This window comes from Apium graveolens, chromosome 4 (genome assembly GCF_009905375.1).
Source record: "Apium graveolens cultivar Ventura chromosome 4, ASM990537v1, whole genome shotgun sequence".
Lineage (NCBI taxonomy): Eukaryota > Viridiplantae > Streptophyta > Magnoliopsida > Apiales > Apiaceae > Apium > Apium graveolens.
In genome coordinates this window covers 14,038,494-14,054,051 of record NC_133650.1, presented here as the reverse complement: position 1 = coordinate 14,054,051, position 15,558 = coordinate 14,038,494, and the positions used below count along the sequence as shown (strand labels likewise).

The 15,558-nt window shown below is 33.9% G+C and overlaps 1 protein-coding gene across 2 annotated transcripts in view; it reads right to left on the bottom strand.

The window, feature by feature from the left end:
- LOC141716672 (uncharacterized) overlaps window positions 1-12,458 on the bottom strand; it is a 28,246-nt gene extending 15,788 nt beyond the window's left edge. Inside the window, exons 1-6 of one of the 2 annotated variants that reach the window (XM_074518866.1) lie at window positions 12,315-12,458; window positions 11,895-12,114; window positions 11,302-11,515; window positions 9,709-9,854; window positions 9,373-9,580; window positions 7,551-7,593 (exon numbers count right to left, since the gene is read on the bottom strand). In XM_074518866.1, the coding sequence (XP_074374967.1) occupies window positions 7,551-7,593; window positions 9,373-9,580; window positions 9,709-9,854; window positions 11,302-11,333 (429 nt within the window). In that variant the 5' untranslated portion in view covers window positions 11,334-11,515; window positions 11,895-12,114; window positions 12,315-12,458. Of the gene's footprint in view, window positions 1-7,550; window positions 7,594-9,120; window positions 9,581-9,708; window positions 9,855-11,301; window positions 12,115-12,314 lie in introns of those variants that run through there. The other variant, XM_074518867.1, reaches the window with a different exon arrangement.
- Between the last annotated feature and the right edge of the window lie 3,100 nt (window positions 12,459-15,558).

The window sequence follows — 15,558 nt, the reverse complement described above, 5'->3', positions numbered from 1 at the left end:
ATGTTATATTAGGGATGGATTGGTTATCTAAGCATGATGCTCAGATAGATTGTCGAAATAAGAAAGTAATGGTGAAAACGCCAGACGAAAGAATAGTAACGTTCAAAGGTCAGAAACAAGTAAAGAAGTTCTTAACGATGATTCAAGCCAAGAAGTTACTACGACGAGGATGTGAGCATTTCATGGCATATGTGATCGACAGAAGTCAGGAGCCAGCAAAACTTGAAAATATTCCAGTTGTAAATGAATTTCCAGACGTGTTTCCTGACGAATTACCAGGACTTCCTCCAGATAGAGAAATTGAATTTGCGATCGACTTAGCACCTGGAACAGAACCAGTATCCAAGGCCCCGTATAGAATGGCGCCCGTCGAAATGAAAGAATTAGCGAAGCAATTGCAAGAGTTGTTAAATAAAGGAGTAATCAGACCCAGTGTGTCCCCGTGGGGAGCCCCGGTATTATTTGTTAAGAAGAAAGATGGAAGCATGAGACTATGTATCGATTACAGGGAGCTCAATAAGCTTACAATCAAGAATAAGTATCCGTTACCCAGAATCGATGATCTGTTCGACCAGTTGAAGGGAGCCAAGTATTTTTCCAAGATCGATTTAAGATCGGGATATCATCAACTGAAGATCAAACCAGAAGATATACCAAAGACAGCTTTTCGAACAAGGTATGGACATTATGAATTTCTAGTAATGTCTTTTGGATTGACCAACGCCCCGACAGCATTTATGGACCTGATGAACAGAATTTTCAAGGAATACTTGGACAAGTTCATTATTGTGTTTATAGACGATATTTTGATCTATTCAAAGACAGAAGAGGATCATGCGGAATATTTAAGGACAGCTTTGGAGATTTAAAGGAAAAAAGAAGTTATATGCTAAATTCTCGAAGGGTAAGTTTTGGCTACATGAAGTTCAATTCCTAGGACACATAATCAGTAACGAAGGGATCAAAGTGGACCCGACAAAGATCGAGGCAATTACGAATTGGGAGAGACCGAGAACACCCACTGAGGTAAGAAGTTTCTTGGGATTGGCGGGATATTATCGACGATTCGTTCAGAATTTTTCAAGGATTGTAACACCATTGACAAAGCTTACACGAAAGAATGAAAAGTTTATGTGGAACGACAAGTGCGAAGAAAGTTTTCAGGAGTTGAAGCGGAGATTAATCACGACACCTGTTTTGTCACTTCCAGACGATCAAGGGAATTTTGTAATTTATAGCGATGCCTCTCACAAAGGACTAGGATGTGTTTTAATGCAACACGAAAAAGTGATTGCGTATACGTCAAGGCAATTAAAACCACACGAACAAAAGTATCCTACTCATGATTTGGAACTAGCAGCCATAGTGTTTGCTTTGAAGATTTGGAGACATTATTTGTATGGAGTAAAGTGTGAGATTTTCACGGATCACAAAAGCTTAAAGTACATATTCACACAAAAGGAACTTAATATGAGGCAAAGGAGATGGTTAGAATTGATCAAGGATTATGATTGTTCGATTAATTATCATCCCGGTAAGGCGAACGTGGTGGCAGACGCGTTAAGTCGGAAGGAAAGGTTAAATGTGTTGTCCGTACCTGAAGAGATATATAAGGAATTTCAGAAATTGGAATTGGAAATTAGAGTTTGCAAGCCTGAGGAAGTAAAAGTGTACAGTATGATTTTCCAACCGGAATTATTAGAGAAAATAAAGAAATATCAGGAAGATGTAATGGATCAAGATATAAATCGTTTGGTAGGGGAAGAGTTATGCACGCAGAAAGATGACCAAGGTATTCTGAGGTTTTCATCTAGAATTTGGATTCCACCGGTGACGGAGTTAAAGAATGAAATTTTACAAGAAGCACATAGTTCAAGATATTCCATCCATCCAGGGAGTACCAAAATGTACAGAGATTTAAAGAAGAATTATTGGTGGCCAGACATGAAGAGGGAAATTGCGGAATGGATTAGCAAATGTTATACCTGTCAGAGAGTTAAAGCAGAGCATCAGAGACCAAGTGGATTGTTACAGCCATTGGAGATTCCAGAGTGGAAGTGGGAACATATTACCATGGATTTCATAGTTGGATTACCAAGGACAAGGGCTAATCATGATGCCATTTGGGTTATAGTGGATAGACTTACCAAGTCAGCTAATTTTCTGCCTATAAACGAAAGATTTTCACTCGACAAATTAGTCCATATGTACCTGAAGGAAATCGTAGTTCGTCATGGAGTTCTTGTGTCTATTGTATCTGATCGAGATCCAAGGTTTAATTCAAGATTTTGGAAGAGTTTTCAAGAATGTTTGCTAACAAGACTGAATATGAGTACGGCCTATCACCCCCAGACGGATGGCCAAAGTGAAAGAACGATCCAGACAATCAAGGACATGTTACATGTTTGTGCTATTGATTTCAAAGGAAGTTGGGACGAACATTTACCTCTGGTAGAGTTTGCTTATAACAACAGTTATCATGCCAGTATTAGGATGCCACCCTATGAAGCACTTTATGGACGTAAATGTAGATCTCCATTATATTAGGACGAAGTAGGAGAACGCGAGATAATTGGACCCGAACTAGTACAACAGACAAAGGAAGTTGTTGAAATTATCTAGAAAAGATTAATAGCCGCACAAGATCGTCAGAGGAAATATGCAGACCAGTCAAAGAAAGACATGGAATTTGAAGAAGGAAGCTTGGTATTATTGAGCCAATAAAGCTTCAGGCAGATTTGTCATATGTAGAGAGTCCGATAGAGATTCTAGAGGAGAGAGAAAAATATTGAGAAATAAAGTGGTACAGTTAGTAAGAGTATTATGGAGAAACCCAAAGGTTGAAGAGTCAACCTGGGAATTAGAAAGTGATATGAGAGAAAAATACCCTCATTTATTTTCTTAGGAGATTCTGAGGACAAAATCCTTTTAAGGGGGAAGGATGTAATATCCGGGATATATCGTGTAATTATTTTTGATATTAAATAATTATTATGTGTGTTCAGTATCTATTCTATGAGTTAATTGTTAAGTGTTATCTGTACTTGGATATTCAAAAATAATATTAATTGAGTATTTTAAATTTTATATGTCCAAAATAAAATATAAATAATTGTCATATCTTCCGAATTATTTTTATGTTGATTTATGAATTTATAAGAATCATATGAAATTTCTAAAATCTTTTTCCGGGTAATTAAAATCTATTTTATAAAAACGGGAACCAACCGACGTCACCCGTTGTTACGTTTTTCGAACCCAAAACTCTTCCGAGAACTCCTGCCTAACCTAATTGTAATATTCCGAGCATATTCCATGTTTCGACTTTTTCGATCCGTCGTACGGTTTGTTCTGCGCGGGTCCCGACGCAATATTTTCAATATAGTATTCGTTTCGGTAAATCAATAAAAACCCGTATTTTCAATAAACGGGAGCTTTTTATTAAACTATCCCATTTATTACTTCGTAGTACGCGTAACCATGCGATGAGACCAAGACTGCATCACAAATTGTACTGATTTGGATAATTATTTTGAAAACCGATACCGTTTGGATCAGTTTTTACAAATAAACGTACCGTTTTATATCCGGAATGATCCAACGGGATACTAATTTTCCGTAAATATAAATAGCCTTTTACCGTATTTTATTTTGTATCAAAATCATTTGCAGACAGATAAATATATAATTTTACAGAGAAAAATCATATATTCATAAACTGTTCCAAGAATCAAATCAACTTTTGAAGATGTTATTGATCTTTGTTTGAAAAGCTCGAGTACTGGATTTGAAGGTCTTGAAAAGCTCTATCAGAATCTGTAATCCATATACCTGCAGAATCAAAGGTTTATTTTCTGAAAATTTATTTATTTTCGAATTTATTTTATTAAAAATATGAATTTTTGTTCGGATGATTGTTTGTATGATTTGATGATTGCATGTTGTAGAGCTTGTTTTTCTGATGATTTTCATATGTCATACGTCTGATTTGGAGTTCAATAAATGCTCAAAAGTGGGTTTAATTTTCGAATTTCAAAATTAGGATTTATAAGCCGTATGAATGTTTTCAATTGAAATTTGGGGGTTTTTGATTCGGGGGTTATTAGCTGTTGATTTATAGAGGGTTGTGTTCCTTATGAAATTTGCAATCGATTGATATATAGCTCGTTAACAGAGGATGCTTGAATCGAAGGGAGTTGTATTTTAAAGATTTACGATGTTCGCCGGAAACCGACAATGTTCTTGGCCAATTTCCGGCCAGAACAGGGATGATTAGAATGTTTTGATTGCATGAACAAGTTCCTGGTGTTGTGTAGTGTTGATCTGGAGGTGTTGGTGGGGTGAGGACGCCGGGATCATCTTCTGCGGCCACCCCCGATTTTCCGGCGACTGGAACTGCAAAATTGCAGTTTAGTCCCTGTAGTTTTGAAGATGGTGAAGTTTAGTCCCTGTAGTTTGCAAAGTTTTCAAAAATAGGATTCCTGTTTATAAAATGTTTAAAAATCATATTTCATATTTATTTTTATTATAAAAATTCATTTTTAATTTCTGAAAATTCTAAAAAAATTAGTATTTTAATTCCGAAAATTATTTTTAATTCAAAAATAAATCTGAATTAATTAGTTAATTAATTTTAGTTAATTTTTAATTGATTAATTGTTCAATTAATTCGAAAATTAATTGATTAATTCATTGAATTAATTATTAATTGATTCTAATTAATTATTTAATTAGATTTAATTATTTAAAAATGATTTAAAAATTCTGAAAAATAGTTTCGAGCTTTAAAATATTATTCTAAATTATTATCAAGGCTCGATAATTATTCTAAAATTATTTCGGAGCCAGAATTGGCCAACCGAACCCTGTTTATTAACCCGAAATTGATCCAACGACCCGTTTTAATTCCGAAAAATATTTTAAAAATCATTTTAAATACCCGAAAGCCTATTTATAACCCGAGACTTCTTCATAAATGATTTGTCATTGATTATGTGATGTATTATGTGTTATATGTGACTTGTTGATTGACTATCGGTCTATACATTCGGTGTTTACTTGATTATTGCATAACTTTCAATCCGTTAATTGGATTTGGGTAAAACGAAGGGTAGATAGAAGTATATGTTGAATAGAATCCTATGAGTTGAGGATTGATAGATGCTTATAATATGTGAGCAGAAGAGGCAAGACGGAGGAAAGGGAAACAGGTAGTTGAGGAGTAAGACGATTGTGATTGGAAGCGAGTGCTGTGTAGTAAGCTAACACCAGGCAAGTGTTCTGAACTTTCTTGATATACTGTAGTACTTGATAGTCTTGTTGATATTGCAAGTGCTTTGAAGCACTGAAACCCAACCCTGATTCCAGTTATTGTTCTTGAGCCATAAACCTTATTCTTTCTAGACCATTGATTGTTGTGTACCCAAACACGAATCTCAAGTATACGATACTACTCCACAATTACATGCAAACAAAATCCCAAACACTGAACTGAATTACTTGTATACTCAACCATTGTATCCTATGCGTTGAAAGCCCAAAACTTTGGAAACTCTGAAATGTTGATTCCTTTGTTATCCAATTCTTTCATTACCCAACATCCAAGCCTTGAAAGTACTTTGTTGATCCACACAAGGGTTGAAACCCTTTCATTGTTAAACACTCACTGTTGTTAATGATTTTGATTATTGTTTAATATTGTTTAATTTTATTGTTATGTTAGAATTGGATTGTTTTTATAAAATTGTAGACTAGATTCATGGTCGGACCATATAATGGTCAAGTTAGGCCAATGTGTGCCTTGGATCCAGTAGTTAGAGCAATGATGTGTGCTTTGCTCGGGGTTAGTGCGTGACTGATCAGCAGCCTAACCCTGGTTTTTAAATTGAAAGTATAATATCCAATTCTAAATCATAATCCATTGTTCACTTGATAACATAACCATGTTCACTTGATGATCATTATTCTCAGTTTTGTCATTGTGACTTGCTGAGCTAGTTAGCTCATTTGTGCGATATTGTTTATACTCTTTCCAGTTAAAAAGTAACCAGTTGGTAGCAAGGATCCCCAGTCCAGTGTGAGAGCTAGGGATTAAGGCTGTTAAAGCTGAGCTAGTAGGCTTCTTTTGGAATAATGTAAATTTGTAAAAGTTTGTAATATGTTTAATATTCAGTTTGAGTTTGGAATAGTTGGGATTTGAACGGTTTGTAATATATTAGTGTGTTTGGCTTGTGTGCATACTTTAACCTGTTGCGATCCGTGGTAATTGGTAAGTAGGGTCATTGTATATATATTATTATTATCTTTATTATTGTTATAAGCAGGTTGTAAACAGTGCGTGTGTGGACCCCAAACTTCTGACCCGGGTTTGGAGGGCGTCACATTGCATCTGCATATTATGATGTTGTAGTGATAGTGCTGAGCAAAGTGAAGATTTTGGTTTTTGCAGTTGTTAGGGTCCAAGGGGCTGGGGGTGTGTGTTGTGTAATGTGACAATTACATATGCTTATTTTGGGGATTTAACAGCGAATAAAGAGACCAACACAAAAATCTTTTTATGATTTATGAAATATTTGACGTAATTAGAATTATACACTTCTTGTGGCCAAGTATCTACAAGGCTCCTATGTGTAAAATAAGTAAATTAAAGCAGGATAAGTGACTAACATCAATAGAATATGCAGTTCGAAAGAAAAAGCAGACAAGAAGACAATATATTACTGGTGGTGACTGAGACATGAATGTCGTGATGATACTCTGCAAAATTTGTTAAATATGAAGACATGAATGTCGTGATGTGAAATAGTTTACACTTATAGATATTCATAAAATTGATGATATTATACCAACAGATACTTTATCTATGAAATTTGAAGTCTTTAAAGAATTCATATGGCAAAAAACCAACTACGTTATCCCAGATAACTTACTATGGATACAGAAAATACTTGTAGACCTTCTTGTTGAGGATGTTAAAAATGACATTTAGGAAATACTTGTAAATAATTTATGTACTAATTAGTAAGGCCAGAGAAATACAGTACATGCTTTAATCATGATGCCATAACAAAGCATCATACTTGGAAACAACAAACCTTTAAACATGAACACTAGTTATTGTCGTGAAGTTTATTAATTTTTTCAACATGAAACCTTATCACTATGGCTAAGTTGCATATATAATTCCCTCTTCAGAGACTATTACTTAAGGGAATGGTAGAGACTATTACTTAAGGGAATGGTAGAAGTGAAACTAAACCAGACTATCATGGAATTTTAAACCCTTTAAGGAAATGATTTAATCACTCGTACACTCATGTAGCTACAGAAACATAACCCTGAATCTCATGTCACTAATACAAAAAATAAATCATGAATAAAAAATTAATAAATCAGTCAAAAAAAGTTTACCATGTAAATAAGAAGAATCCGGTAAGGAAAGCAGGATATTTATCAAAGAAGCCCGGTAAGAAAAAAGTAATTGACTTTTTTAAGCAATATTATCTTCAACATTAAAGTATAACAGAAAAAAATTTTAAAATTTAACTAACCAGAAAAGCACGTGTCAAGTAGTTATCATAGGCATGATAAAACCTGAAAAAATAAAACAGAACAAAAAATAATTGTAATTAAACCTCAAGAATTCCCCCAAATTTCGAAAACTAACCAACAATCACAAACATCATAATTCAATTACACATCACTACAACAAAACTCTAATAAAATAAAAAGATAAAATTTGAAAATAAATTCGAAATAAACTTACTTTTCTCACATAAATTGAGTAGACCCAACTTCTTTCAAGTTTATTTAGCAGAAATCGAGCTCGATTTAGGAATTAATTGAGTTTAATTAAAGGTTTGTACAAATAGGGGTATAATTAGGTTTAGAGAGAGTGATTGAGAAGAGAGACAGTGAGAGATGAGAGAGAAGAGAGACTGAGAGAAGAGAGGAAAGAGAGGAGAGAGAAGAGAGGAAAGAGAGGAGAGAATGAGAGAGAGGGGGGAAACGGTTTTGGTAAGGGGGAAAAACCGAGATTAAATAGTTTGGTTAAAGGGGGAACTTTTTTGTGTATTAACGGGGGAAAGAAAGAAGCAGGCCTTTTTATTTTTTTTAAAACCGATTATAGACATCGGTTGGTTAAGATACCGATGTCTTACAATACCTTTAACATCGGTTATGAAGCGACCGATGTTAAAACTGCTTTTAACATCGGTGACATTTCTAACCGATGTTAAAGGTATGATATCGTAGGCACTATTTCTAGTAGTGTACCTACAATCTTTTTCGATTCATTTCAAGTTCTTTGTGGCACCCCAAAATCCGGGGTCAGAGATCTAGGAGGCCATACCATCTTGAATAATATATAACACTTATCTCATATCACAATATATAAATACTCACACTTTTACATACTGCTAGAAAAATATCAATAGACATCGGCTAAAAACCGATGTCTATGAATAGAAAAATCCGATGTCTTCGCGGGTGATGTTAAAGACCTCCCATTTAACATCGATTTTAAACTGATATGAAAAAGGATATATAACATCATTTTTTTTAAGGAAATCGATATCTATTTATTGATGTTAAATTTTTAGTACTCATCTATCATTTATATATTGTTATAATATGATATTATTATCAATTTAAACATATGCCAAATAAGCAATAATTTTGTCCTTGCCTAATAAACTGATGTTATTTATATCTTTAACATCAGTTTTCTAGCAAAACTAATGTTAAAAATACCTTTAACACTGGTTTCTGCCTAGGAACTGATTTTTATTATCTAAGAACCGATGTCTATAAGAATAAGTAACATCATTTCCTAGTTATCAAACATTGTATAAAGTACTCTTTAACATCATTTGTGTAGTATTAAGCCTTTGTTTATTGTGGTATTTAACATCAGGTTTTATTGATAAAACCGATGTAAATGTACCAATAAAACTGATGTATTAAACCTCGATATACATAAGTTTTGGATTGTATAATAAATGTTATAGTGTTAAATTAACATCATTTTAAATTGAAATAAATGATGTTAAATGACTTTGATTATCCATTTTATTCATGCACAATTTAAAAATAGAGATACCAAAAAATAGCCAAACAAAAAAATTATCAATTCAACAAATAAGCAAATAAAGCCAAGTTATTATAATAAAATAGAAGGTATTAGTTTCAAAAGGCTAGCAGTTTTTCCTATGTAAGCCAAGTATCATGTCATCATCATAACATGACACCACTTTCCTGACACCACTTACCTGGATAAAGTGAACTTCATTTTAGCTGTTTGCAGACTTTGTCGAAAAGACAGACCTTATAATTAGTCTTTAATTATACTGGATTTAAAAATGTGTCTCGCACCTTTCAAAGAAAAACGTTCCAGTTACAAGGTGGTCTGGTAGCAGTGCAAGCCAGACTGTAGTTTCAGCTCCCTCCTCGGGAGATAGACCTGCTGCCCAACCAGTCATTGCAGTCTTCACCCAACCTGGACAATAGAAATTGATGTATATTTTCTGTCCTTCAGGTCTCTCAGAAAATATCCTTGCCATTAGCCTGGTGTAACAGTTAACTGCACGTTTTGACACCGGTACTTAGTATTAGTGTGAGGCCAGCAACCGGAGAATGTGATCGTAAGCAGCATATACTAAAAATATATCTGGACACTAAATTGGCACATTCAACACTATGTACACATACCTTTAAGGACAGAGGGCGGTGTCTGAAACTCCTGCCAGACATGCTGTGATGAAGTGAGATCCATGTTCATAGACTTTGCAGCAAGATATGCAGCTCCGGCAGCAATCTGATGAGGCTTGAATTGTAGACAAAGAGAGCTCCTAAGCCTAAAAAAAAAACTTCAAGTCAAACTAGCAGTAAATTCAATCTTTCTTGAATAATGCTCATATAATGAATTGGACATAAAATAAACCATCTGGGATGATACAATCTCCTACAACATAGTGCATTGCCACTTAATATACAAAACAATCAGCATCAATAATTTTCTTAAATTAATTAGCCTGCTATGAAATTACCATCTATATGAAATCATAGATCCAAAGAGGAAACAAAAAATGTGGTTTCCCTTGCCAACTCCCACTCCCTCCTCAATAGCAGCAAAATATTTAAGTCCAACAACTTTCACAGTTTATATACGTAGAGAAAATGATACACGATAAATGAAAAGAAAGTTTGCAACTTTCAGCTTTTAGACTGAAAAGCCAGTACAACCTCCGATTTAGTTGTTACTGGAAATGGATAGCATTTGTGGTGAAATTACAAGTACAGGTGACGCTAAGTGCTCATCCAATCCAACAGTCTGACGTACACAATCAGCAGAAACCCATCTGACAAACTTTAAGGATTTGATTAGAACCTCTGACCTCTGAAACAGTTTTACAGATTATCTGAATATAGGCCAAAAAAGTTAAAAAAGGTGAATGCCTTGCTCCCTAAAGTTCATAAAGTGACTCGAAAAACCGAGACATATGTAGAGCTGACAATTCTGTTCAATCCATACTACGGTAGATATTCCCCAAAAAACCTTTTACATGCTCATATTCGCAGAAAATTGATCCATCACCAAAAGAGGCATCGGTAAAAAAAGATACCCCATTGAAGATAGAAATCAGGAGCAAGACAAGGTTCACCACATACAAATATTGGCTAATAATAAAACCTTGACTGTCAAAAAATTGGAACCCTTTGAATATATGAGTGAGAGAATGGTCCTCCCTTCCTCTGTGCATTCATATCCCCTAACATGGACCATGTTACACTGTGAACAACAGACTTGCAAAATATAATTACATGTTTTCGAAAAGGAGGAAGTTAACATAAACATGTGCGTATGGTGAAATTACTGAAAAAAGACCCATATAATTCTGAAATTAAGTAAAAGAGTGGCTTCTAAGATAAGAGCCTACACAATTCATACAGGTTTATCAGGTGGTTCCAGTTATGTCTGTTGATGTAAATAAATTAAGCAATATATAATGAAAACAGTGGTGCATTTAAACACAGCAGTCCACATATGAAATGTTTTGATGTAAATCAATAGAGAAATATTGACAAAAAACGGTTATGTACTTGAACATATCAGTCTAAATATGAAAAACTGCATATTCATGTGATTATGAGCCAATAAAATTAAAGGCCAAATCTAATGCCAACTTTTTGTACAATTATTATAACTAAAGATATAGCACAATCATCAAACAATCTAATAAAATACTAACACACAATAAGCTATAGTGTTAAAGTTATGTTAACCCTTTTTACTAAACATACCTGCGAACTGGTAAAGAAGGAAGATCTACCATTGCTTGATCTGAGTATCATACACACGATTACGTGATGTAGGCCCTCGATATTGGAAGACAACATACATGTATATTCCATCTGTTAGCATGCCAAGATGCGAATGTACCATTTCTTTTGGCATATCAAACCTTCCTCCCCATGTATTGTCAGTAAAGTTGTAAATATCGACATTATAATGCACCTAAATCATTATAAAAAAATGATATAACATAACACTGAGTACCAAAAAGTTAGCAAACACGAAAACATGAGTCCAAGAATTTACAAGATCAATGGTGTTGTATCACGCAAACATAGAAAGAAGATCATTAATCTATAAAGCTCCGTCGAGACAGGGGACATGGGTACTAAGTATCTATGTTCCAATTAATTAGAAGGGCATACAAATCACCACAAGTATTTGAAAACACTCTTGCCTGGTTCTATTTTTTGGCTTTTCGAAAACCACAGATTTACTAAGTAATCATAAACACACACAAAAACTAACGGGATAACAAATATAAGCAGTATGTGTAAACAAATATATACAAGTCCTTTGTAATAAAGAAGTTGATACAAACCTTGTAAGAAGCATTATTATTAGGATTAATAAGATTAGGGATGAGCCGGAGGAGAAGTGGGCCAATTAAATATGTAAGAATTAGAAAAAGCCCAGAAGAGATCTTTACAGATCCTTGCAAACCCAGCTTTTGGTATTCCAAGATGTTCACTGTCAATGTCCACGAGTTTCATCTCAAAGTCCATGAGTTTCATCTCAAAGTCTACCATATCATCTTGTGACTGGTAACACCATAATAAGATTAGCGAGAAGCACAATCCATCAATATATTTTCTATAATGTATCACCCACATAAATAATTTAAACAATCACTCATCTAAATAAAACTTTAACATACTCAATTCAAACAATTACTCAATTATTAACAAATTAGTGTTTTAAATTAAAACCCCTAATTTTAAAATTATGGTTTAAAATTTACCCAATTAAAGCTTTGACCTCCACCACAAAGAGAGCACAGAGAGCAGTGGAGGAAGAGAGAGCGATATTTTACTTCAGTTGAGTGAGAGAGACGGAGTTGTTCTTCAGTCAAGTAGATCTTCAGTTGTGGAGAGAGATGGGAGTTTTTTATTTATTTGACTTATGTTTATGTTTTTAGAGATGAGAGTATGTACACATGTGTTTTTAATTTTTAATTTTATGTGAAAAGTTGAAAAGAGGGGGAGGGTGATAAGGATTGAAATTTTTTAAGGCAAAAAGGGGGGGAAATTTTAAGAGGGAATCAATTATTTGGATAAGGGGGAAATGAGGGGGCGTGCTCGATTAAAATTTTAAAACAGACATATAACATCAGTTGGGATAAATAATCGATGTCTATATAATACAATAACATTGTTTGATTAAAACCGATGTAAAAAACACTTTTTACATCGGTTCCAAAAGAACTGATGTCTAAGAGGCGATGTCTATTCTACTTTTCTAGTAGTGACAATACCACATTTATCACGCACACACTTATAGGTTATTGTCTTGGAAACAAACCATTCATTACTAGAGTAAATCAATCCATAAAGTGATAGTTATTTCAACCCAAAAGTAGTTAAGTCTTACCAGGGAAATAACCTTAATGTAAGGTTAGTCCACCGACCAACTATTTGTTTCTTATTCATTATATTACATAAGTCATACTTGTAAATAAGCCGGACTAAAAACAACTGAAGACCAATCCAGTTTATTCGGTTTACCTGTGGTACAACACCAAACATCATACAGAACAGCTGGCCATTTCCTACCCGTTTCCTGACTGTGAGTTTCGTGATAGGCATCTTGATTCACTATTGTGTTATGTCAATTTAAGAAAATAAGTGTGAGCTATAATGCCCAGCATAATAAGGTACAGTATGAAATGACTGTATGGTAAACTTAAGTAAAACGTCGTATATGATAAATACGTTTCATTCAAAAATAGTTTTCCCTGGTGATACATACCTTCTTTTGAAAACAAATCTTTAGTGGATTTATTATCCTGCGAATACCTTAATGGTAAACCCAGCACCTAGGCTTGGGTTACGGTATTGCATCACAATTCTAATTGGAAGAATAGGATATTCACTGGAGCCACCGCATACGATGATCAGTCGTAATATGGAAAATAGTAACCTTTGCTACTAGTAGAAGGACGACACCTTCGTATCCCGGTTATCATCCTTGCCGCATTCGGGCTACGTGTCCCATTTTGGGTATACACATACTTTACAAGTTCCTGAGTACACAAAGTACCTTCGCCTACAGTACCTTTGGTAGTCTCCCTAGTACACATAATACTAGATTCTACCCCTCCCTTGTCCTTTAAAAGAATTTTATCATATCTCGAGAACTCGAACCATATCGAAGTTCCCCCAAGTATTTTGCTTGTTGATAGAAATAACTTGTCTTATTAGCGTATATATATCTATATACGTACTTCCGAAATTTTCGGAGGAAATACTAAGGATGTGAGTTGACCGTTGTCAACAGATAATTAAATAAGGGGGAGTTTCTTTTGAAACTATATTCAAAATATTATGATAAGTTGAAATAACATTCTCCGACGATATGAGATTATTGAAATGATTTTTCCGAAAATCTAAAAGTATTTTACATCAGGTTTTATGATTTTTATATCATAATAAATCATTTAATAAATAATTAATAATTAAATATTAATCATTAAATAATTAAACCTCGAATATTAATCGTTAAATAATTAAACCTCGAATAATTATACTTTAAAAGAATATTTGAAACAATATTCCTCAACTAATTTATGTTAATTAATTTAAGTAATCTTTAATAATACATTGGATTTGAAATAAATAATCTTTGGAGAATACTTCTCCTATAATAAATGGATAGTTAAGTAATACTCATTATTCGAACAATAAATATAGCTGAGGGAATATGATCTTTGGAAATCATTTTAATAAAATTTCGAGGCATTTAATGTTTGGTAAGTGGACGTCGAGTCCCTTGAAACGTAACTAATATGGACTTTAATCGTCCTAAAATATCACCAGAATGATTCCAAGGTTTTTATTTTAAAATCCCGACCGACTCTGGGTCTTATAATTATACGTCATGCTCGTGGCGGCATTAAACATTTTACGACATATATGCATTGTACAACATTGCTACATTATGCGAAAACTCAATTACTTAGCATTATGGCACGCATGGCATTTATGCATATGATAATAAAATAATCCTTTCACAACACAGCAGTATATGGAGTTAGGTTTGTAAACTTTCCTGGGTATCTCGAGGTGGAGGATGCTCTAGGTTCCGCTCGGAAATCTATAACCATAAACACAATTCGTTTCGTTAGGTCCCGTTCTAATTTACGGTGACTTGCACTCATATGCTACTTATTATGCACCCCCTCAACTTATATTACCCTTATTATTTCTTTAAGTACTTATTCATATTACGGTCGCTTCCTTTTTCAAAGTACCTTATGTCCGTTTTCATTTTCATCGTCGGCTCCACTTATGGATTCTACGGTTTTCTAATCGCGCGGCCTTGGCTCCGATATTTTTATAAAATTGAAAGATTATTATTTTCACTTGAAATTTTTATATCAGTTAAGGAACTCTATTTACTATTCTCTGTAAACATTTCATGATTTATGAATATTTTTAAGTTGGTCCTTTTTATTTTCAAAATTCGTAATTCGTAGCAGTTTTTGGCGCGTAAATCACTTTTTGTAAAACGGCCATAACCTTTGATCCGTAAATCAGAATCAAGCGATTCAAGCGCCTAAAAGATCCTTATAAGATTGTCTACCATAATAAAGTGTTAATTTTCAAGAAACTATAGTTTATATCATCGGGACTTTCTGCAGAAACTTAATGTTACGTTTTGTTCATTTTAGCGAGATTACGATTACGATCCGAGTTTCGTTTATGCCTTAAATATTTATACTACCACCAAAAATTATCATATCATCATCACCACACTAAATCCTCTCACAAACATCATGTTCTTGAGGCAGCAATCATCAACCTTTAATCTATTTAACTAAACATCAAGATTACAATAATACATTCACCAAAACTAGGTTTACAACTATGTTCCAAAAGATTCTTGAACTTAAATCTTAAATAAATATGGGTCAAGTATTTATACCTTTATTAAAAGCTTGAGATGTGTTCTTGATGATGGTGATGTCTTGGTAGTGCTTGGTAGGG